Source organism: Paramormyrops kingsleyae, chromosome 4 (assembly GCF_048594095.1).
Source record: "Paramormyrops kingsleyae isolate MSU_618 chromosome 4, PKINGS_0.4, whole genome shotgun sequence".
NCBI classification, from domain to species: domain Eukaryota; kingdom Metazoa; phylum Chordata; class Actinopteri; order Osteoglossiformes; family Mormyridae; genus Paramormyrops; species Paramormyrops kingsleyae.
In genome coordinates this window covers 17,651,548-17,677,379 of record NC_132800.1, presented here as the reverse complement: position 1 = coordinate 17,677,379, position 25,832 = coordinate 17,651,548, and the positions used below count along the sequence as shown (strand labels likewise).

Here is a 25,832-nt window from a genome sequence, read left to right as displayed (position 1 = left end):
CAGCTTGCCGAACTCAGTCATTTATTTTTGTCTGACATATGTCACACTTCAGACAGAGTAAAAAGGGTTATACTGGTTAAAAAGCAGAGATTTTACCTTTTTGTCATGGAGAAGCAGCGACATATGACACTAAGGTAAAAATGATTCCTCCAACACACAGTAAGCTATCCCAGCATGCACAGCGACACGGGGGAGTTCGTATAATAAACCCCAAACCCTGGACAGAGGGGTTCAGTAAATGAAGAGGTGACGCTATACAGGAGGGTCTGTCCATCAGAGGAGACTCTGTAGAAGGACAGAGTACCAGCCACCCAGTCCAGATACACTCCTACCCTGCGGGAGCCTGAGGGCTTTATGGGTATGTCAGTCTGTTTATTATTGTGCCAGACAGAGTAACTGTCAGGAGAGCAGCACAGCATCCATGACTTGTCATTGTTTCCAAGCCAACAGTCAGCACTGTCTCCTTTCCTCCTGATTCCTTTATAAGTCACTCCTATCCAGGCTCCATCTCCACTCCACTCAGCCTCCCAGTAACAGCGACCAGTCAGACTCTCTCTGCACAGAACTTGGGACCAGTCATCAAATCTCTCTGGATGATCAGGATATGGCTGCTCTGCCCCCCATGTCACCTTCCTGTTCCCCCCTGACAGAGACAGGAATCTGTATGCTGTGTTGGGGTCCAGCGTCAGCTGGCAGGAGTCTGTAGGCAAGAGAAAGAGCGATTAATCCCATCACGAAGCCCAGCATCTCCATCATTATCACTGTCACACCTCACACACTCACTAACACAGAACTCGCTCCAATACACACATTTTATTCCCAATATACTCATGTAGCTGCCCGAGTCTGCGGCGCTCCGGCTGCCCCCTGCGCTGTGAGACTCAATGGGGACCTAACTGCACTTTAGCCTGCGCTCTATTGTCCTGTACGATACATAAAATATAAAAACAGCACAGCGTCCCCTAACGAAGCAGGAATTCAAGTATGTGAAATACCTCAGGAAATGGACGGCGGCAGGAAGATGCGCCGAAATGCTGCTCGTGCTAAAATAACAGGCTTAATAACATATATAAAATTATAAACAGCATTAATCAAACATGTTAAACATGTAATTGTGCCCCACAGAGTACCACAAAGTTAATTTGTCTTTACTGCAAAATAAGAACTTGCTTCAAACCACTTCGGACACATACCTCCCTCCAGCAGCGTTCAGCGCCGACTAGTGATGTGTCGGTCGCGAAGGAGCCGTTCAAAAGATCCGGCTCCTGACCGAGAGTCTGTGTTAATGGCGTACAAGCCGCGCGACCAATCACGTGATGAGTCAGACAAAGTTCATACCACCAGGTTAAACGTAACGAGAAACACGAGCCTGAGCACTACACGGTGATCACGTAAAGGCATAAACTAAGAAGTATAACTCAGAAAAATAACAGTACAGACAACTTTTAAACGGCACAAACTATTGAGACCGATTCGGAGGCAAATGGGGGGCTAACAATGGCAGAGTCACGTAACCATGTAAATAAGCAATATATCAGCACTGAAGCAGCACAAAGGACAGTTTTAATGGCACAAACGATTGCGATCGCTTTGGTCGAAATCAGACGCAAATGGGAGGGGGGACAACCTTACAAACATTAATATCTCAGAAACTAAAGCAGCACAAAGGACAGTTTTAACGGAACAAACGCAGTACATACGATTGCGATCGGTTTGGTGGAAATCAGACACAAATGGGGGGCTAACTTCACGCTAGTGATGGGTCGTTCTTGAACGATTCGTGCATTTTGAACTAATCTTTAATGTGACTCGGGAAGAACGAGTCGTCTCGTGGCAGTGATTCGTTCAGTCGCGGATGCGCATTTGCGCAACTTCCTATAGTTTCTGTATTGGAATTATTGATTCACCTGTTTCCAGTCTTCGGGTTTTTCGAGTCGTTCGTTCATCACGTGATAGCCCCATAAGTTTAACCTAGTATGCAGTCTGAGCCGGAAACAGAATTGATTAGTTCATCTCTTGAGTCTTTTGAGTCCTTCGTTCTTTTGTCACGTGACCACTTACCGGCTCAGTATCTCAGTCAAATACTAACGTAAAATTCCATTTGTTGTATGTTGGATATTTAGAAATGATCAAAAATATCTAAAATGCATTTTCTTATAAATGAAAAAGTTCTGTCAATTTCTGTCACTATGATTTTGTTACTGTTTCTTGAGGATCTGTGGTGTGTTATTTTATAAATAAATAATCCTGTTACAAATAAATTATTGATTAATTTAATTGTCCTTTCATTGTCTTTGTCTATCAGTAAACAAACACTAGGCTATATAATAAAATAATCCAAGCCTACAATTACAAAAGTACTTATAGTTAATAATCGTACACTATTCTATAGCAGTATTCATTTTTACTCCAATTTTGAGTTTCCTGGTATAATAATTGTTTTTCCTATGCAGACTTAACATATTGATCTAATATTTGTATAAAAAGATTGGTCAAAAAGGACATAATGACAAAGTAAAAGCAAATAACATTTTGAATTTGAATGATTAAGGTTAGTTTAAAATAATAAGGTTATGATTAATAATAATAATAATAATAATAATTATATTCATAAACTATGCACCCGTTGTAAGGAAGGTTGTAAATTAGTAACTAATTTCTATATCCAGTGCTGTCACGTCACATAACATAAGAATGAACGACACAAAAGACTCGAGGAATGAACTAATCAATTCTCTTTCCGGCTCAGACTGCGTAGGTTAAGCTTATGGGGCTGTGACGTGATGAACGAACGACTCAAACCCGAAGACTCGAGAGATTAACTAATCAATTCTGTTTCCAGCTCAGACTGCATAGGTTAAACTTATGGAGCTGTGACGTGATGAACGAATGACTCAAACCGGAAGACTGGAGAGATGAACTAATCGATTCTTTTTCTGGCTCAGACTGCCTTGGTTAGCTATTTGGGCTGTCACGTGATGAACGAACGACTCAAACCCGAAAATTTGTCAGATAAGAGGTGAGGTGAGCGAATCATCGACTAAAGACCCAGGTAAACAATGAATTACTATTTTCTGTTTCTTATAGCATTATAGTCTTGTTTGTAGTGTGATCAACATTTGTGGAAGCAGTAGATGTGTTAGGGAGGTAACAGGTAACATTTTAATTATACTTTGCTGAAATGAACGAAATGACTCGAAAAAAGATTCGTTCATTTTGCTGAACGAGACTCAAAGGTCCGAGTCGGTAAAATGATCCGAACTTCCCATCACTACTTCACGCTGGTGTCACGTGACCATGTAAACAACATTAATATCTCGGAAACTAAAGCAGCACAAAGGACAGTTTTAACGGCACAAACCAGCACAAATGCAGTACATACGATTGCGATCGATTTGGTGGAAATCAGACGCAAATGGGGGGCTAACTTCAGGCAGGTTAGTCTTTGATGTTTTTACATTTAATCTTTATGCCAAACATAATGTAAAATTTTAGAATTTAGTGATTGTCATTGTTGACACACCACAGTACACAACAACAAAATGTGTTCTCTGCGTTTAACCCATATGTGCCAATGTGACAAAGCAGGGGGCAGCTAATTCAGCGCCCGGGGAGCAGTGCTTGGGGGCGGTACCTTGCTCAGGGTACCTCAGTGGTGCCTTGCTGGTCAGGGATTTGAACCTGCAATCTTTCAGTTACGAGTGCGCTTCCCTAACCATTAAGCCACTACTGCCCACAAAATTATGGTATTATTGAAATCATAAGGTTTAGTACACATATCAATCATGGGTCAAAACAGCGCTGAATCTGGCTGAGGCAGAAGTGATAAAACGAAGAGCCATTTGGGAGCCGGAAGAGCCAACTCTTCTTGGTGAGCTGAGCCCAATGATCAGACTCACTAAAAAGAGCAGAAATTCCCATCACTAGCGCAGACTGAGGAGACATTCGGTGTCACAGCCAGTTTGGGGAGATTATGGGTACTGTCTTAGGACAATACTAACAAATCTCAGAAAAGATTTAATGTATTTCTACAGATTTTCCCAGACTATTTTTTATATAAGAAAGTAGTGATCTTTAAACCGAAACCAGCCACTTTTTAAACACACACACACGTACACACACATCACAATAATTATGCGAATGGTATCATAAAATAGTATTAATGGCATTAAGAATAAAAACATGCAAACACACTTACATTTCTGGACCCCTGGTCTGGTCCTGCACTCTCCACTGTGATCCACACTATAGCAGAAGCACAATGACATAGTACTGGTGCATCCATTTATTTAATTGTTGTATTTTCTCCACATACATGAGTCTATAGCAGGTGTAGACATACATTCTGCACTCACTTCAGTTTCTCCAGTTTACAGCTGGGATCCTCCAGTAAAGCAGAGAGCAACTTCACTTCAGAGTCTCCTGGGTGATTGTAGCTCAGGTCCAGCTCTCTCAGGTGTGAGGGGTTTGACCTCAGAGCTGAAGCCAGGGAAGAACAGCCTTCTTCTGTGACTCTACAGCCTGACAGCCTGCAGAGAGACAGACAAAATCGCTCCAATAGATAAGATCACCTCATCAGGGTGAGTATTACTTTTAAGTAAATGTGACGACTTGAATAAATATTTCAATAATTACAGATGAGAGTGTGGAATGCCCAGTAATACTGACCTCAGTATCTCCAGTTTACAGTGTGAATCCCCCAGTCCAGCAGAGAGCAGCTTCACCCCTGAATCCTGCAGGTCATTGTCACTCAGGTCCAGCTCTGTCAGCTGAGAGGAGTTTGATCTGAGAGCTGAAGCCAACACTTCACAGCATGTCTCTGTGAGTCTGCAGCTGTTCAGGCTGGAAAAGGAAACTTGTTAAGATATAAATACATACACCACACACAGGTATATCAAATAAAATATCAAAATAATATATGTACAATAAGACATATACTTCAAAATGAACTAGACAATCATCTGATGTTCCTCATGTTCCGTGTCATTAAGAATACAGTGAATATATTCAATTCAAAGCACAAATACCATGAAAAGTTTAGTGGATCAGGACTGGATCAATGTCCACAGATGAGCAGATTTTGGTACAATACAGCTACTCCTGTGAGTTTACTGAGTATTTTCACTATTTGCTGGCATTTTCACAAGTCATACATTCCCAAATACTGTTCTGTATTGTTTTATAGAACCAGTTTGAATAAGGGCATGAGATTGAACACGTTCTAAAATCCATTCATTAACTGGGAAATTTAAATATATCAGTCATTTTGTTGTTTCCCTGTCCTAGTCAGAAACACAAATAGTTTTTACGTGACACTCCCCAGCCGAGACCAAACTGCTGTTTAATGACCTTACAGGGTGAGTTACCCTGAGACTCTGTAATATATGCATAAGTATTTTTATAAAGCTCTGAGCAGCGCTGGTGCTCAGTGATCAGCACTACAGCCGACCCAGGGGTTCTAGGCTTTTGGGTTCAGTTCCTGCCTCGGATGTAAGTGCATATGTTTATGTGGGATTTGAACAATGTCAAGAAGAGCTTAAGTTTTTCAATTATAATTTTTTTATATGACTTTTGAATTGCTGACACTATGACTGAAATCCTTGTTTTCTGTTTGCTGTACCTGTGAACCTGGTAAATTTCCAAAACACTAATCAGACAATTATCAATCCGGTCAGACAGGGATGAAATAGTGATACTTTGTTCATCCCCCTGGTAAAGTAGTGCTGTCGCCTCTCTGATCTTGCAGCATCCAGCCCCCTGAAGCTGGGGGGTAAGGGCCTTGCTCAAGGGCCCAAAATGAGCATCAGTCTGCCAGCCAGGTATTTAAACCAGTGACCTTCTGACCACTGGCACAGAGTCCGAACCCACTGAACCACACACCACACCAAGAATGTTAAAAAATATACATATCCTGCAGTATCCAGAATCAAAAATAATTTCTGGGTGGTATATATAAATACACCCTAATTGTTCTGATAAGATATAAAAGCAGTATCATGAATAACATCTGTACTTCTTTAGCAACAGACGTATGTAAGATCACTTACAGAGCTGTCCTAGATTTCTTGATCACAGGCAGCAGCCTCTGAAGACCTTCATCTGATTTGATGTATTTCTTCAGATCAAATACATCCAGCTCCTTATCTGACATCAGTAACACAAAGGCCAGAGCTGACCACTGTGCAGGTGAGAGGTCTGCTGCTGAAAGACTTCCTGAACTCAGGTATCTTTGTACTTCCTCTATTAGAGAATTGTCACCCAGTTCATTCAGACAGTGGAACAGGTTGATGGTCCTTTCTGCAGATAAATTCTCCTGTATTTTCTTCTTGATGTATTGGCCTGTTTTCTTACTGTTATGTGAACTGGTTCTTGTCTGGCCCAGTAGCCTTTTTAACAGACTCTTACTGGAATCTGTTGACAGGCCAAGGAGGAAGCGGAGGTAGAGGTCCAAGTGTCCATTCTTGCTCATTAATGCTTCATCCACTGCAGTCTTCAGCAGGTCAGCTGATGAGTTTGACAGAAACACATATAAAGCAGCAAGATACTCCTGGATGCTCAGATGCACAAAGCAGTACACGTTCTCCTGGTACAACCCATACTCCTCTTTAAAGACTTCTGTGCACACTCCAGAGTAAACTGAAGCCTCTGTGACATCAATGCCATTATCTGTCAGATCTTGCTTATAAAATATGAGATTGCCTTTCTCAAGGTTATCAAAAGCCAGTTTACCAAGTTTTAAAAAGAATTCCTTCCCAGATTTAGTGCATTCCTTAAGCTTGATTTTATGTTTTTCCATATACTTCTGATTTTTTACACTTGCCTGAAAGATCAGGAAATGTGTGTACATGTCAGTAAGAGTCCTTGGAATTTGTCTACTGTGCATCTCACTAAAAAGCCTTTTGAGAACAGTGGCTGAAATCCAGCAGAACACAGGTATGTGGCACATGATGAAGAGGCTCCTTGATGATTTCACATGTGTGATAATCCTGTTAGCCAGGCTCTGATCACTAAATCTCTTCCTGAAATACTCCTCCTTCTGGGCATCATTGAACCCTCGTATCTCTGTCACCTGGTGGACACACTCAGGAGGTATCTGACTGGATGCTGCTGGCCGAGAAGTTATCCAGAGGAGAGCGGATGGAAGCAGATTCCCCTTAATGAGGTTAGTCAACAGCACATCCAGTGATGTTTTCTTTGTTACATCAAACCAGCTCTCATTCTTCTGAAAATCTAGAGGAAGGCGACACTCATCTAGACCATCAAAGATCAACAAAACTTTGTATCTATACAGCTCAGTGGATTCAAGTGATTTCAGCCCTGGGACAAAGTGGTGAAGCAGATCAATCAGACTGTATTCATCCTTAATCAAATTCAGGTCCCGGAAAGGAAGAGCAAATATGAAGTGAATGTCCTGGTTTGCTTTTCCTTCTGCCCAGTCGAGAATAAATTTCTGCACAGAGACTGTTTTCCCGATACCTGCCACCCCTTTAGTGAGTACAGTTCTGATAGGTGTCTCACGCCCATGTAAGGGCTTAAATATATCATTGCACTTGACTGTAGTATCTTCTGTTTGCCTTTTCTTGGATGCTGTTTCAATCTGTCTCACTTCATGTTCATCATTGACTCCTCCAGCTCCCCCTTCAGTTATGTAGAGTTCTGTGTAAATCTCTTTGAGAAGTGTTGGCTGTCCTTCCTTAGCTTTCCCTTCAAATACACACTCAAATGTCTTCTTCAGGTTACAGGTTTCAGGTTTTTTTTTTTTTAATTAAATCAAATTAAATTAACTGATTAAGTGAAATGTAATACACATTTTTTCATAATGTTTCTGTGGCAAATCAAACGCACACTGAATGAGGTACAGCTCTTACTCTTCTCCAGCATGTCAGCGAGATCATTTTGCTCCATGGTCCTCAGGATGTACAGTGTGATCTTCAGAGCTCCCTCTCTACCACAGGTCTTCTGCATCTGACCATCACTGTCCAGGTCATTGTCCTCCTCCAGCTGAGGCTCAGAGCATTCTGGGTCATTCTGATCCAGGTACCTTTTGAATTTCATCAGCTCATCCTTCAGAAACATTTGAGCTTTTTTCTCCAGTAACTGAAATGAACAGTTACAGTTTAATTATTGTCACTCCTGGCACGATATCATTTAATAAATTTCACTTATGAATTAGTTATAAATATCATCCCTTTGACAGGATGAACTACTTATTGTACATCTGTTGTATGTCAATTTTGATGAAATTTTAGAAAATATACTTCAGTAAAAAACACACCTTGAAGATGGATGATAAGTCTCCTTTATATGGGTGTGAATTACATCTTTTCACTCGGTCCCTGTGAATAAAACACAAATATCTATCCATTAATCCATCCATCCTCCAGCCACTTATCCCAGTATGGGGGTGGGGCAGGGTCGGGGGGTCTATTTCAGACAGCAGAAGGCCTAGGATACAGGTTCACCCTGGGGGGGGGGGGGGGATTCTAGTCCATCACAGGGCACAGACACACAGAGGCTGTCATATGTCATGGGGAATTTAGAAAGTAGCCTAAACACGTGTTTTTGGACGGCAGGAGGAAACCCATGTGATAGAGGGAGAGCGTGCAGCTGCAGACAGACAGGGGGCTCAGCCTCCAACACTGGGGGTGTGAAGCCACAGCGCTGCCCTCTGTGCCGCCGCTAAAATAGGCATTTTATGGAGAGACAAAGGTCCTGCACTGACACTGACTACCACTGCTGCTGCTGGGGGAATAATAACCTACATTTCTATTTAAATAGATGTAACTGCCATCCACATTCTGAGCTTATTTCATTAGGGCGGCCTCCTGACATGAGCTTGCTTATGACTGTATAAGAGAAGCAGTGACATCTAGTGGCAGCACAGAGAGACAGCAGGTAGCAGCCAGGAGAGACGGTTTGGCATGTAGCTCCCAGTTACTCAGTAACAAGTTACTTCTTATAAAGTGATTAATATGATTTCAAACAGATTTAAACTTAATTGCCAAACTATCCAGGGGCAGAATCTGGGCAGGAGTATTTCCTTTTTTTTCTTTTACTAACAAAACATAGCTCAAATGTTCACACTAAACCATTTATATAATAATTTTGGTTTAGATAAAATGTATGACAACATACAAATATACAAAATTTGAACATTCGATCCATGACCCTGACACCCCCCTCCCCCCTCAGCTCTCCTGTTTCTCTTTTGGCTCGATAAAACCCTTCTGAACCAGAAAGGATTTACTTCTTTTTCTTTGATTTTTAAAGCATTTGGCTGGACTGGAGTGTGACACAGGACGCTAACCTCCCAACAGGGAGAGAAAACTAGATACAAATAATAACAATAAAAACACTACATTCAGGCCCGTCTCCTTCAAAACACTGAATATGAGTTCACAGCAAATGTCACCTGATCCTCTTTGTAATATATCCTGTAGATTTAGCCTTAAGTCCTGACAGTTGTGAGATTAATCTGTGTGTGTGATATTTGGGGCAGTGCAGAATAACATGTTCTACAGACTCCAGACAATCACAGCAAACATAGTTGCCATCAGTGTGTTTCATCATTAAAAGTGCTATTCAATCTTCTGTGCCCATATCTCCTCCTCGAAATTATACCTTCTTCCTGTTTACTTCTTAACATGTTTCTGCCTTTCCCTGGGCACTTTATTTTGGATACTATAAAATTGTCTTCCAGTCTGTCCATTGTCCCATAGTGTCTGCCACTCCTTTTTAACTAAAACTTAATTTCTGATTTGTTATAATTAACATTAATGTCTACAGTGGATCTTCCTGCTGCTGTCTTGTCAGATGAATCTGCCATTTCATTCCCCTCAGCTCCTATATGAGCTGCCACCCAAACAAAAGTTATAGAAGTTCCTGACTGTAACAAACTGTCTGCTAGTTGTACTGTTTCAAATTAAATATCCTGCCTGGATTCCGACTGACACGTTTTAAGGCTGATTAATGCTGAACTGAAATCAGAAGCAATTACCGCCATCTTTGGCCTACTGCCTTCAACCCAAAGCAGAGCCAACCATATTGCGACTAATTCTGCTGTGTACACAGCTAAGTCATCATCAAGTCTTCTAGCAGTTACTAACTTTAGCTGTGGAATTACATAGGCGACTCCCACTCTCATCATTCGTCTTGGATGCATACAGAGTTACATCTTCTCTGTATCTTTCCGCCATACAGCTCCCTACCCTATATCTTTGCATTGCATTAAAACTGACTGGCTCATATGACTTTCACTGTGACCCCTCAGATTTGCCCAGTACACCAGGCCCAGTTGATCTCTCCTAAGATGGAGGGGCATCTCCCCCATCTCCACCTGGATGGCCGCCACTGGCGTGGTTTTAACAGCTCCACAACTGAGCCTTAGCGCTTGACTTTGGATCACATCCAGCTTATTAATGTTTTAGCCGCAGATCCATACACCATGCTTCCATAATGGAGTACAGACCTAATCAGTCCCATGTAGATCGTTTTTAAGGCGGTCCTGCTCACTCCCCATTCCACTCCACATAAACACCTCATTACATTTAACAGGAAGGGATTTATTTTGTCCCTTGGAATTACAAAGGTACAAACGCAATATATGTGTGCTCAGAATGCTGGGATTTCTGGCAGCTTCCTCACGCACCCAAAGGTTTGTACACCTGTAACTGCCAGACACTGAGCAGCAAGTGGGCGGGATCTGTGTGCCTCAAACCCTGACAGCCAGTCAAAAATCATTTGACTTTCGTTTTGGATATTATTGGTTGAATTCGCCTGACTATCAAAATATTGCTCCATTCAGATGCCTCCAGACAGGAAAAAATCTAAATACATCTAAATCCATCCCTTATTGTGCATTTGTAATCCTGATTTGTGGTTGTAACCTATTTTCTAAAAATATGTGCAAATGTGAAGCTTTTTTTCACACCGCAAATATTTTCCTTGTGTTTCACGTGTTTATTGTTTTTGGGCGTTTACACAGTCGTCTTGGGCCCCATCTGTTTGGTGCACATGACCGGCACTTGAAGAGCACAGCACTTCTAATTGGTGAGAATGACAGTCACACAACGAGGACGCCATGAATTTGTAAAACTATTGTGAGTGCAGCGTGCTGATTCACTAGCCTCGGACCTCGAAGTTCTTTTACATGGGACACATCTCAAAAAATAAATAAATACGATTTTTTCGTAATGTTTGTAGCTTTACTACTGTATAAACTTAAAACTATGCATTATAAAAGATACTACACAACGTGACGTGACGGTCAAAAGACTGATGCTTCTGGATTCAAGGCTTCTGCTGTCTTGTGCGTCCTTACGCTTTAACAACAAACTCAGCAGTCAATCAACTTGCATCACGTGGCAACTACGTACTAAGGTTCCTAACTCTTACATTGTAACAAATACAAAGGTATAAAAATATACAGATACCAAAATATAACTCAAAATTCTATTAGAAATATTAATAAAATATTAAATTTAAATAGTCAAATATGCATATTTAATTACAACACAAAAAATGGCTATTATCACAACAGTTTTAAACCCTGGGTCAGATGTCTTGTAAAATGCATATCCAAAATCGTAGTCTATGTGATTTGTTAATCACATTGTTTCAAAGCACAATTTCGATTTGAAATCAATAAATCTTTCAGCCCTAGAATAATCTAAAATTAAGATTCCTGTATGAAACATTTGTTATCGTTTCAACCTCATTCACTAGACTTGGATGTTGTTGCTTTTTCTCGTCTATTGATTTATTTGTTTTATATATTAATTTGTTTGTTTGCATTCTATTTCACTGTGTGACCACTTTTGTTAGGAGAGATGATTTGTTTGTTGCCTCTATTATAAAACAACTGGCTCATTGTGGCAGAAAAAGGAGAAGATGCCGAGGTCGTTTTATTAATCTACACATATTAACGCGCTCCTCTCTGAGCCAGTCATAGCTAGGAACCCTTCCTACTTTAATATTACTGCCTAACTATAGAGACATGCAGCCAGTGGGCTGCAACAAATGCATTTATTTGTTATCGAAGCAGAAACATCCACCCCAGAAGAAGACAATCTATTGCCCAGTCCTTCTTAATCGATATACTGCAGTGTGCAGGTGGATCCTGCTTTATCCAGCTGTACGCTGAGGATTGAAATCTAAAATGTACTTTTCAAAAATATACTTCCAATTCTAGTGCACAGGAAGTCAGTCTTAACAGTTAATCCTCAACCTCCAACCTCAGATGTAATATAAATAGATAAGACAGAACTATTTTTAATCCACAAAGACAATGTTATTTACAAAAGTAAAAAAAAAATATGTATCCGTTAGAAAGTTTTTCCTCATCGTTTTGTGTGCTCTTATGACTTTTGACTGAGAGTCTGAGTGTTATAATGACCTGTCACTCTTCATGGAAACACAGCTGGGTACAGGTCTGAGTGTTTTAAACAGTGTTTGTTTAAATGCATATTTACCTTTGATCTGATGGAAAAGGTCCCTTGCTGAAGCTGATTGGTTGGCTCATTGACCTGTCACTCTTCATGGAAACACAGCTGGGTACAGGTGAGCCTGCTCTCTCCATCAGGACACTGTGGACAGCGAGAGGAAAAATCCTCATTACATAAATATAATCCATATAATGTGGACAGCATCACATTAAATCTTCAGCTGTTTAACCTTCTGCTCTGCCTTCATTTACTGTCACATGCTGTGAAGCTCTTGGTGCAAACATACTTGTTTACAATTAGCTTTAATGTGACAAAGTGTCTGATATAAAATTATGATTCCAGTTTGAAACATTTAGTATCATTCTTACATCCTCTTTCACTAGACTTGGCTGTTGTTGCATTTTCTTGTCTATTGATTAATTTGTCTATACTCCGCTCAAGAAATTAAAGGAGCAATTTGAAAACACATCAGATCTCAATGGGAAAAAAATCATATTGGATCTCTATACTGATACGGACTGGGTAATGTGTTAGGAACAAAAGGATGTCACATCGTTAAATGGAAAAGAAAATGATCAACCTACAGAAAGTTGAATTCAAAGACACTGTGGGGATCTCCTCCCAGGTCTGGACCAGGGCATCACTGAGCTCCTGGACACTCTGAGGTGCAACCCAGCGGCGTCGGATGGACCGAAACATAATGTCCCAGAAGGTTTCTATTGGATTTAGGTCAGGCAAGTGTGGGGGGCAGTAAATGGTATCAGTTCCTTCATCCTCCAGGAACTGCATGCATACTCTCTCCACATGAGGCCGGGCATTGTCATGCACCAGGAGGAACCCAGGACCCACTGCACCAGCGTAGGGTCTGACAATGGGTCCAAGGGTTTCATCCTGATACCTAATGGCAGTCAAGGTGCCGTTGTCTAGCCTGTAGAGGTCTGTGTGTCCCTCCATGGATATGCCACCCCAGACCATCACTGACGCACCACCAAACCGGTCATGCTGAACGATGTTACAGGCAGCATAAGGTTCTCCACGGCTTCTCCAGACCCTTTTACGTCTGTCACATGTGCTCAGGGTGAACCTGCTCTCATCTGTCTCATCTGTGAAAATGCCAGTCGAGCTGCACGGTGCTGGGCAGTGAGCACGGGGCCCACTAGAGGACGTCGGGCCCTCAGGCCACCCTCATGAAGTCTGTTTCTGATTTTATGGTCAGAGACATTGACACCAGTGGCCTGCTGGAGGTCATTCTGTAGGGCTCTGGCAGTGCTCATCCTGTTCCTCCTTGCACAAAGGAGCAGATACTGGTCCTGCTGATGGGTTAAGGACCTTCTACGGCCCTGTCCAGCTCTTCTAGAGTAACTGCCCGTCTCCTGGAATCTCCTCCATACCCTAGAGACTGTGCTCATTTTAAAATACAGATTTCTTATTAATTATTTTAATATTAATAATCCTAAATACATTTAATTATAATAATATTGTTGTGCCAAGCGGGGACGGGACGGAGACGTCAGGGTATCGGGGAATACGGGGTTTAATTACAAGGTTTCAATAAAACATTGAAAAACAAGCCTAAATATTACAGTAAATTGTGTGCAACTTTTTCCCACATCTGTGGCAGAGCGCATCTCTCGTGTGTGTCACTTCCAACTTATGTGTGTTACACTCTGTTACACTTCTGCTGAAGCTCGAGAGTATTCTTAGCGGCTGCCTCCATTGAGACTGCAATTTCTATAGCACGGGGCAGGGTTAATGTATGCACAGTCAAGAGTCGTTTTTGTATATTTTCATTATGCAATCCACACATGCCTTGTAATCACATAGTTGCTGGTTCAAACCCAGCCTCAGCATGTCTGTGGGTCCCTGAGCAAGGCCTTTAACCCCCAGCTCCCTGGGTGCCGCTATGGGTGGCAGCCCTTCACAGGCAGCTTACTCTACAAAAAGAGCAAGCCGAGGGAGGTGTAAAGACAATTTCCCCACAGGGATCAATAAAGTATCGATTATTATTATTACCACCAGCCTGACATCACTCACTAACGAACTTCTCTGCCGTATTGAAGCTCTAATTCCTTCTGCTCCACTTAAGCCATAGTGTAGGCGGAAAAACTAGCAAGTGCTTTACATTGAGCTGAGCTGAGTGGTAATATCCAGTGCCTCGGTCAATATTCTCTGGATGCAGCTAAACAGCCTCCCCTTAGTTCCATAGGTTTCTTTCAGTCCAACCGATCTCACTGTGCTCCTTCTGCTAAGACTCTCCAGCACTTGTATTCAGCCCCATAAAGCCTCCATTTTTCTACTAGTATTGCCCACCTCAGTCAGTTGCCCCTCCAATTTTTCCTCCATGAGTGACACGTGTTTCAGTCTCCTCCAGTCTCTCCTGCATGGCAGCCACTGTTGTCTTTAGCTCAGTGGTTGGTTCTTTAATAGAGACGTCTTTCTGGTCGACTGTGGTGAGTTTTGAGAGGAAGGACCCACCACACTCTCTATCTCATGCACAGGGCTTTTCCTGGTAGCCATGCAACCAGTCTTCACGAAATACTTCCACGTTGACATACTGCTTTGAATTATTTCTCACAACTTTAGGGCAATACGTAGCTATAACTGAGGCATTTGAGCACCGATTACTACTAAACATTAGCTACTGATTTACTACATTAATGTATTTTTACTTGTGGATGATCTGCCGTTACTTTAAAGAGCTTCCATTTTGTTTGCCACCCCCACAAGACACAATGCCATGTTTTTGAGCATATGCATTTTTGGAAAATGCTGTCCCTTCAGGAAAAACAAACCTAGATGTTGACGAAACAACAACAATTTACACCCTGGGGTGTGGACTCCATAAATTTAGTCTTCAGTGACATTCCTCATAATAAATTTCACCACAATCTGTATGATAAATGTTGTCTACTAGCTACCAGACTGCTATTGATAACTTTTTTTTTGATAGCAGAGCAAAAAAAAAAAAACTTATTGTATAATATTCTGAAAATCATCTCGCGCCTCCCTGAAAAACAGCAGGAAAATGTCTTGACAAATTGAAGCATCAAAGTTAGGTGACAGGAGAGGATGGCATCCAGGGAATACAATTGGATACAAATTTTGAAGGAAATTAAATTTTTGCATTCATGACAGCATTGCACACTCTTGGCATTCTCTCAATCAGATTCATGAGGTATTGACCGGGAATGGTTTTCAAGAGTTAATTTGCGGAATTTCTTGCCTCCTTAATGTGTTTGGGATCCTCAGTTGTGTTGTGCAGAGGTAGGGTTGGTACACAGTTCTACACAGTGAATAGCCCTATTCAACTACTGTTCCACTCCACGTTATGTCCAGAACCACTCAACTAAGTAAAGAGAAATGACAGTCCATCATTACTTTAAGACATGAAGGTCAGTCACTCACTCTGGAAAATTGCAAGAACTTTGAATGGATCCTCAAGTGCAGACGCAAAAACCATCAAACGCCATGATGAAACTAGTTCTCATGAGGACCGCCACAGGAAAGGAATGCATGTTTGTTTTTATTTCAGCCAATAGGCTACAAGCTTACTATACTAGCCCAATTTTTTTAGCATTAGCTTTACACATTAAATAGCTGATAAGCTAAGCTGTGATGGCAAGAGGAGGAAGTACAAATTGATTGTTGGTATAGAGCCATTATTATTAATATTCACAGCTGCTGTGTGTTTGACTGTAATGCATTTATTATTCTTAATATCCTCAGTGTAGTAAAGTTAATATCCTCACTTACTGTGTGTTTGACTGCAATATTCTCAACGCAGTACAACTGATATGATCTGCTGTGAATGTTTAAATACAGTACAGTTATTATTGTCACTGGCTGTGAGTGTTTACATGCAGTACAGTGGTTATTATTGTCACTTGCTGTGAATGCAGTATAGTTGTTAATGTTGCCACTCAATTGTGGCTGAGGATTACAATAAATACTAAATTTTATGCATATTAGGAATAAAATTGCCACATATGTAAAACATATTTGTTTACACATATAAGGCCTACGCTGCTGTATTTCAATGCTGATCATAATGGTGGTACTTGGACAGTGAAATGCTTTCTGAGCTGATATTTATTGCGAAAAATTTGAGAATCACTGCTCTAGAGGAAACGTATTACGTTAAAAGCAGTACAAACAGATACAGGTTCTGTCTTACCTCTCAGTTCTCTTTCTTTTACCCTTCACAGGGGGGCTCATTTCAGAAGCAGCTCGCTTCATTTTTCTGCCGATTGAGACCAGATGACTCCTGCTGGGGCTTCTGTGAAAACGAAGGGTAAATAAATATATACATACACAATATCTGCTACTCAGAACTGTTGTTAGGGCAATGCAACCGTTGTGCCGCCCAAAAGGGAAACTTGCCTAGCTAATGATATTTTTCTTAATTTCTTGTATGCTGCCACATTTCATCTTACTGTGTTATTTTGCCTAAATATTAGGGCTGTAATGGTACAGGCATTCATTGTGTGCCGTTTCATACACCATTTTCGGTTTGGTACACACAATGAAATACGTAATTGCATTTATTGGCACAGTATATTTTCAAGTATATGTTCACTATGGAAAACACGATTCTTAGGTATTGTTATTCAAACAGATTGACAGATGCACGGATTCAAACCATGAGTTCTGTGTACCGTTACACGGCTGTTAAATATACACTGGAAATACACTTAATGTAAATCCTATCTTGGACATATGATCACATAACTTAGGCTAATGTAACCTGCATGGCCACACTACTGTATTGCACTGGCTAGTCTAGAAAGGTCACACTGCAGATTGTCAGCAATTGGTTAGTTATTATTCTTCATTATAGTCACATCTACATCACAATGACCAAGCAGTAGCAGCACTATGGTCTGTAATACTTGGTTTATGTTGGCCTCAGCTGGGGTCCCAAATAAGTTGGGTCATCCTGCCCCCCGAGAGACGGGCCTGCTAGTACTCAACACTTTGCACTGAATTTACACATGGGGTCTCCATTCTGTCACTCTGACACGTTTCATATGTAGTATTACACTTACTAAAGCAATCGAGTGCTGAATTTCAGGGATTTTGTGACATAGGTCATTATCTTATACAAGAATAAGTATAAAAGATTGCAGTTTTCTCTCATTATTCTTGAGCAATATTCTCTATTATTATATTGAATTACATGTCTTCATAAAAATGGAATAAACATTATATGCTTTAACACTGAAGGTCAGGAACCTAGTTCTTGGTTCCGATTTCCTGTACTGTCTTGACAGGAAACTTTTGAGGTTCCTGATCACTTCCATGTGTCGCTTTGCCACCACATAACAGGAACTGTGACCTTTATGCTAAATAGCTGTGGGAGATGCAAAAATCTCATTGGTGTAAATTCGTCATAGCATCATACAAAATAATCAGTGCAAAAACAATAGGGATCCTACAGGTAATATTTCTTTGACCACTAACAACATCGGCAGCTTGCTTAACCGTATTGCTGGGTGAAAAAACACAAAATATTTTGGGCTTTGGGGTTGAGGTTCGCTGTTTTTATAGGCCTACCTGAGTTGTACTTTTATGTCCAAAATACACAGGGTTCTGCGTGAGCTACAAGTTAGACTTTACTTATTTAATTATCCCAGGGCTCCAGACAGAACAAAAAAATTTGGGAGCCATTGGCTCCTAAACCCAAAATATTTAGGAGCCAAATGCTTTTTTTGGGAGCCATAATCTCTACCGCATGCCAAATGTGAAATAAACAACTAATATTTACTTGTATTGTTTATTTATTTCTTTGGTCTACCTCACACTGCCTTTCCTTTCTCCTATCTGGGCTATTTCACTTGCGGACTAGTGTCCTCTGCAAGGTCTTATAAAAAATAATAACAGAAGAATAAATGACACATAAATTTGAACATTGCAAATGTTTACTAATAAGCAATACTCTGACATTGTTGTGTTTCTTACTCTCACCATGCTTTTTCATAGTTTCCTTTTTAAAATGGCTCGTACCACAAATGAATTCTGTTTAACCAGCAATTTCTTGTCCGGCTTGCGCACAAAAGCTGCAATACGTCTTTCCCTTGTCATACCGTAACCAAACGAACTCCTGTAACCAAGCCGCTTTAAACTGTGTCCCAGGCGTCGGAGCTGCGGGCGCAGAAGACTTTGCTAACGGGACGGAGTTGTCATCCTTTAATAACTGTACATTTCCGGACGCCGGTGGCTGTACCTCAGATAACCCACTGACTGAATTATCTTCGGTTCGTTCAGAAGTAGACAAGGCAGGATTTGGACTAGTGGGCATTGAGAAAAAGTCAGAAATTTTTCGTTTGTCCATTTCGCGTGTTACATGGAAACTTAGAACATTTGGCGTGTTACGTGGAAAGTTAGGACGGAATTAGAGGAGTAGTCGTGGCCCGATTCTCTTCTATTTCGGATCCCTTATCGCAGCAGTTAGCGAGATGACATTTGAAGCAGAGTGGGCGTCTCAGATGGTGCCTCCCTTAGGTTTGGTTTTAATCACGTGATAGTGTTATAGGAAAGGTAGACGCGGGCTGAGAGTGTCCGCACAAAATTAAAAGCCGTTTCTGCTGCTTTAATTTTAAAACTTTTCTTAGATTGAGAGAGAGAGTTGCCACCGGCGACTAGAATGAAAAAACTAGTCGCAAAATAGAAAATCAAGTCGCATTGGCGACCATTTTAGTCGCCATCTGGAGCCCTGAATCCTACATAGCTGATAGGTATACATTTTTTAGTCGGGCATGTAGCTACCTGTATGTAGTCAAAATACCAGCTTGAACGCCCGTAACTGCCAAGAAATTTGTTTGAGAAATTTCAGACACCAGTGTTGTCAAGTCTCACAAGACAAACAAGCAACCTCACCCCTGAAAATCAAGCCCAAAATAAGCCCACTGTCAAAGTAAGATGGATAAATCAAGCCCCAAAACCAGCCCAATACACACGACCACATGGAATAGGTATGTCACAAAAAATTTCAAAGTTGTTGGATTTTTACAAAAATAGCACCAGAACAAAGGGCTTGATAAGACCTTTCCAATGATACCAATAACTTCTTTCTGTGATGAATGGCAAGAAAGTTATAGGATATTTTGTAACGCCAATTAAGGCTTTTTAACGTCCACTTAGTAACAGATAAAACAATGGAGAACCATACTTGACTTTGTGACTTGTTTATGGTGTTCAGAAAAATGAGCATTACTCTGTTATTGTTTATCAGATTTTAATAAACTAGGTATCATTAGAAAGCTTATTCCTTGCCTAACAGTCTCAGATACACTGAGAATAAAACAAATAATTATTTAATTTATTTGTCTGTCAATTAATACTCACCGGAGAATGTATGTAGTGAATAATACAAAGAATGTCTTTTCAAAGAGTCCACAGCATCAAATTAAAAAGTACTTTGTGTTATCATTATAATCCATTCAATAATAATACATTTGAAAAGCATTGTCCATAGTAAAGTATCAAAAGGTACAGGTAAATACAGGGGCGGATTGGCCATCTGGCAATTCTGGCAAATGCCAGAAGGGCCGGACCATTTTTTAAATGTGGGCCGGTCAGTTTTTTGTTTTTTTTTTAAATATGTATTGTTTTACATGCAGGCTGCTTTTATCTCTTGCAAGATGTGAATATTATGTTGATGATGATGATGATGACGATGATAATAATAGTAATAATAATAATAATAAATGTTAAGCATTTGGCCCAATCGGCGACAGCCGGCTGGTTTCGAGATGGGCTGACCCAATCCGACCCAATCAGAGGTTACGCGGACGTAATCAAAATCTGGCAAGAATGTCAAACAGTAAGTGTAACACAAGCTAATTGTCAGAGATGGACCGTAAACAATGGAAAGGCAGTGCCGAAAAGCTCAGAGAAAGCAAAAAAAAGGCTCTAAAATCAGACGCTGCCAAATGCATAAAATTAACTGAAATATTCTCCAAAGGTTTAAATTCGGCTGCTGCATCGGAGGACAGTAGCGCGGTAGAGGAGGTAAGAAGAAAACAGAAAATATACTTCTAAGTCATTATACTAAAATATACTAAGTAGTTTTCAGACCATTCACGCTACATCTGACAGTTTTTGACAGTAACCTACACTGTGTTTAACAGCTGTAAGCTTAGCGTAGAACTCCCGTACATTTTAAAATGTCATTATCAGCAGATAACGTGGGATTTAGGGTATACAGACTGCTGTATGCTACTAGCAATATAGTCTAACATGCAAAAGAACCTATAGCTATAGCCATAGTACTGTAGGCATTTGTAGTGAACTCTGAATACATAGCTAGTCTTTAAAGTAAAACATTAAATACATGCATAGGTTGCAGTATGTAATTAATCCTTTGGTAGGGTGGAACATAGACTTCTATTACAGGCAATAGTGTAATATATCTACTGTATGCAATAGTTAGACAATGTAAAATGAGACATTGGCTTGCTTATGTTCTCCCTTGACTGAATCGTGTGTTCATCTATTCAAAACTAGAATGTTTCTGGACCCAGTGCAGATACTGTAGCTCAGCTGCTGCAGCAGAGTCAAGTATCATGGAGGTAGGAAGACAGCAATGAGAGAGACACACCCTGACACAAATGCTGAGAGTTTCTTAATACTGTGTATAGAAAACTGATATAGAAACCAGTTAGGGGTTGCCAGTGGGGGACTAGTTCACCACAGATGTCTGATCAGAGACAATGAGATGCAATCAATCCAGAATTCTTTTGATTCTTTATTCTTTCCACAAAGTTTCCAACAAGTACTGAGCATGCAAGTGCTAACAATCACTTTGGGGTATCCATGTGGGTTGGTGTGTATGTGTGGTCTACAACAAATTAGAATAAACAAATTAAGGAATCAGAAAGGTGTGTGTGTGTGTGTGTGTGTGTGATACACATTCACAGGTTACTCCTATCATAAGTAATAGCAGACAAACGGCATAAACAGACAGCACACGGACTCTACAAGATTCACAGATTGTTTTTGTTCCAGTCACATACATTGCATGTTTAAATATCTATTACATATGGTACTGCTTATATTATTTCACCATCTGTACACCAATATAAGTAGTGAATGTGCGTGTCCGTGGAATTTTGCTCAAAATACGCCTAGACACAATAAACTAAGAAATATAATTATCATAGTTGGAAGAATAATTCTGCTTACCTTTATTGTCCCAACGAAGGTTTTAACGAGTGAAATTTTCGGTAAGATCGGGAGGAAATTTCGAAGTTATCAGAAAGTCAGATTACCGTGTTTTGAATGGAAATCCCCAGATGAAGGTGTGTTTTACGTTATCAGAACGGGTTACCCTAATAGACACAAAAATAACACAACAAAAAGGCAAAAACTATTGGGATACCCTGGTGCTCTGGGGAATGGCGACCAAATTGAAAATGAGGCTGCCTGCCAAAGCCCCTATGGCGCAAAACTGGTGATAGTGACATACCTACATGGAACACAGTCAGTCTTGTGTCAGTGCTTTTCAAACCAGTCATGGGGACAGACTAGAGTTTAGATTCTCTGCCCGAGGCCGAGCCCAGACTTGACCCGACCCGACCCGGGATATTTTCTGCCACTATCTTCGGGCCGGGCCGGGCCATGATCAAGCATTTGTGTGTTTTTTTTTTTTAAATCATTACTTAATTAGCCTAATTGGGTGGAGAGCTATGCCATAATTATAAATGTAGCTCCCTCCCGTAAGACACGAGCACAAGAGTCCTTTGCATTTAACTGAGCCGACGGTTTATTCGAAAGACAATGGCTTCGTTATTATCACCATCATGGCAGACGTGAGAACTAAATACAGATACGGAAACACAAAATCAAGCACATTTACTTACAATATTAGCTAACAAACATTGAAATTCAAATGAAATATAAACATAAATAACAATAAAGACAGCTTAGAGAATTCATATACAGTTAACACGAACCTCAGTTAGCATTTACATGGCTAAATACAACAAACTTAACTAAAACTTAATTAACACATACCTCGTTGGCTGCTTACGGAAGGATTTAACCTTTTTCTTAACCCTTTACTTAAAGTTATCATATTTATTAAATATGCCATCCAAAGTTAATTACTTGTTCATTTTCTGTGTTTATCATTGTTCACGTTTTTTTTTCATTCGGATCTATTTGCGATCCATTCTGAATAAACAAACAATGCAGTTTACATGCTTCGTCCTTGTTGCATTTTTCATTAAGATAAATCTAAACTAATTTCTGTAGTTCAAACAACTTAGAATTGTAGTTGAGAACGTCTGTTACAACGGCTCACGTATTAAAAAATAGTCGGGTTTAAATCGGGCTCGGGCTCATAATTACAGTTAATGTGTCGGACCGGGTCGGGCTCAGACACAAGGTGCACGGGCTCGGGTAGGATCGGGTTTAATTTTTTGGGCCCGATCTAAGCTCCAGGACAGACCGCGTTTCTGCTCCCTCTCAGCTCCCAGTCACACCTGTACCAGGTAATAATCTAGCTTCTCCATAGTACCTGCAACATTAAATCATCGGCACCGCCACTGTGTGTTATACATGCATATTTTATTATTAATTGTATCTGTTAAATATAATCTTACCTTGCAATACAAAATGTCTTTATATTATTCCAGAACCTTATCCGTGTTTCATGACAAAATGGAGACTCCAGCTTGAAAATACTTTCACTTTTATTTACACGCAGTAGGAAATAATCACTTTCATACCAAACGCGGGAGCGGTCTAAGCAGAAATGGACACGAACTCAGTGGCCCGGCGTAGGATTGTTGGGGATATTATCCATGTCTCTTAATAACAAGTAACAATAAGAAAAAGGGGACAAGCTCCCGCCGGCATATAATTCTGTCATGACGCACACTATGCTTTATATTTGTAGGCTACATATAAAACGCGGTACCGCAGTGACACTTAAATCATTAACATACTTAAATTATAAATACACGATCATAATCATGATTCACTATTCACATTTGTCACCGTCCTACGGCTGCTTTACACAGATCCCTCTTTCTATTTCCATTACTTTTTTATTTGTGCAGGATTACGGGTGGTCTTAAAATCTCTATTACGAATCAGTGCAGAGGGCCAGCATGGTGGTGCAGTGGTTAGCGCTGCTGCCTCACAGCATGTAGGTCCTGGGTTTTATCCCGGTTCCTTGCTGTGAGAAGTTCGCACGCTCTCCCCGTGTTCGCGTGGGTTTCCACCGGGGGCTCCGGTTTCTTCCCACTGTCCAAAAGCGTGCAGTGCAGGTTGATTGGCTAGTTTAAATTGTGTGTGTTTCTGCCAGCCTACCAGGGTTGGTTCCTGCCTGTGCCCCTTGTTCCCGGAATAAGGTCCGGTCTCCCCCGCAACCCCAGTTGGGATTAAGCGATTACGATGATGGATGAATCAGTGCAGAATGACTTTAATACATTAGATGCTAAAACTGGGGGGAAGCGTAAAATGGCTTAATATCCTAAAGCAACAGCGACGGACAACTAAATATCTCTCAGGCTTAGCTGGTCTTACGTACATTCTACCAAATGCATGGGACAGTAATCCAGGGCTCCCTCACCCACTCCTGTTATGGAGGACCAGTGACATCTGTGTGTATAACTGAAGGGGCAGTAATGTGCAGGGCGCGCGTGTCTTGCTCATGCCCGCAGACAAGATGACCCCCCCCACCCCCCACATTACCCGACTGCGCAGAGGTCCCTAACTGGCTATGACGCACACAACGCATGTCCCATCAGCTCTCATTAAAAGAGCACTCACTATTTACCCAAAATACAGGCTGAATAAAAGGGCAGCCCCACCACCAAAATTCAGCCACATTACAGACATATTATTCCTTTAATGCTTTGAAGTTGTCTGTTGGAAAATTTATAACAAACTCATTACTTAATGATCTCTATGTCAGATTCACCTGTGGGAAAATGCATATTTGGACCTTAAACAGTCCAGACATTCACATCAACAGCCTAAAAAGAATTATGACATGCAGTGGGTTCAGAAAGTGTCATGCCCCACAGGGCAGAGCAAACCAATTACACCACAATCAGTGCTTTCACCTGTGTGAAGTTTTATTCTCATCCATGAACCATGAAGCAATTGATCCTTGTCTCTCTAGTTTTTACCTGCCCATCCACTGCCTCGTGTCCTCATCCCTTGTCTTCTCTGCCTTCATAGGACTGATCTTCCTGGCTCTCGACTGTTCCAGACCCCTGACTTTCTCACCTCCCTGACCAAAGCCATTTTTGTCTGGATGCTCAATTTGGCCGGATGGGTCTGGGACACTTTGACATCACTTTATATCTTTTTTTAAATTATTTTGTGTGTGTTTTCTATGTGTTTGTGTTTGAGGGAGAAACTTACTGGACACAGAAATACATGGAAAATCGAAAAGTAAAAGAGCTGAACAGCATAAAGCTAAAGATTAAAGGCTGATCCCTGTAGCTGCTGTATGTGGGACGCGTCCCTGACCGTATGGAGGGGCAGCGGGACCCCTGTCCCCCCCCAGAGACAAATCTGTTTCATCTGGAGAAAAGCAAACAAAAGACTAACAAAAACATGGACAAAGTGATAATTGCTCTCTCCTGCCTTTCTGCTTTCTACCCAGTTTGTTTTAGCACGAGATGGGGATATAGGGCTCTCCAAGGAACAAACAGGCATGCTTTGGTCCGTTCAGAAATGTTTATTAAAATATATTAAATTGTGATATATTGCATAAGCATTGATAGATAATCCCATTAATTAAGAAAATGGAAAAGCAGCTGCAAGCTATTTACGCTCAGACGTGCTATCACCCGCCTTCATGCACGGACAGGGGGCGAGCAACTGGATGACTTAGAATTGAAATCCAGGCGGAATAACCTGCGTATTTATGGAGTTCCAGAGGGTTCTGAAACTGGATCTGTGGTTGAGTTTGTTAAAATTTTGCTGAGAACCGAAGCGAACTAACGAGGCCCTGGATTTACACATTCAGAGAACCCATAGATCCCTGGCACAGAAACCGGGTCCTGCCTTGCCACCTCGGTCTATTATTTTCAACTTTCTGTAATATGGCGTAAAAGAATAAATTCTCAAAAAGGCATGGCACTACATACAATTTCTCTTCTATTACAGTATGAGGTAACTGTAAACATATCCAAGTAAAATACCATAACTAAATTCACAACAGCCAGAACCCACAAGTACACTCAAATACGACAACGAAATTAACAACCTCAATGACTCTGGCCTAACACTTAAAGTACCTGCATCTCAATAAATAAGCAGCAGTAGTTTATCAGGACATGGTCAACACAACAGTTTCTTGAGCACATATGACTGCCAACATTATGTGTTGCTCCATCCAAGTTTTTTCGTCTTTTAACCAATCCGGAG

General features: G+C 40.9%; 1 protein-coding gene and 1 long non-coding RNA gene across 2 annotated transcripts in view; one reads left to right on the top strand and one right to left on the bottom strand.

Annotated features, from left to right (window-relative positions):
- Positions 1 to 21,529, top strand: part of LOC140588944 (uncharacterized) — a 212,645-nt gene extending 191,116 nt beyond the window's left edge. The window contains exons 2-3 of the long non-coding RNA XR_011990173.1: positions 20,407 to 20,453; positions 20,949 to 21,529. This is a non-coding gene — a long non-coding RNA (uncharacterized lncRNA). The remainder of the gene's footprint in view (positions 1 to 20,406; positions 20,454 to 20,948) is intronic.
- LOC111844580 (NACHT, LRR and PYD domains-containing protein 3-like) overlaps positions 1 to 23,129 on the bottom strand; it is a 137,809-nt gene extending 114,680 nt beyond the window's left edge. Inside the window, exons 1-2 of the mRNA XM_072711614.1 lie at positions 23,048 to 23,129; positions 16,618 to 16,719 (exon numbers count right to left, since the gene is read on the bottom strand). Coding sequence (XP_072567715.1) covers positions 16,618 to 16,679 — 62 coding nt within the window. The 5' untranslated portion in view covers positions 16,680 to 16,719; positions 23,048 to 23,129. The remainder of the gene's footprint in view (positions 1 to 16,617; positions 16,720 to 23,047) is intronic.
- Between the last annotated feature and the right edge of the window lie 2,703 nt (positions 23,130 to 25,832).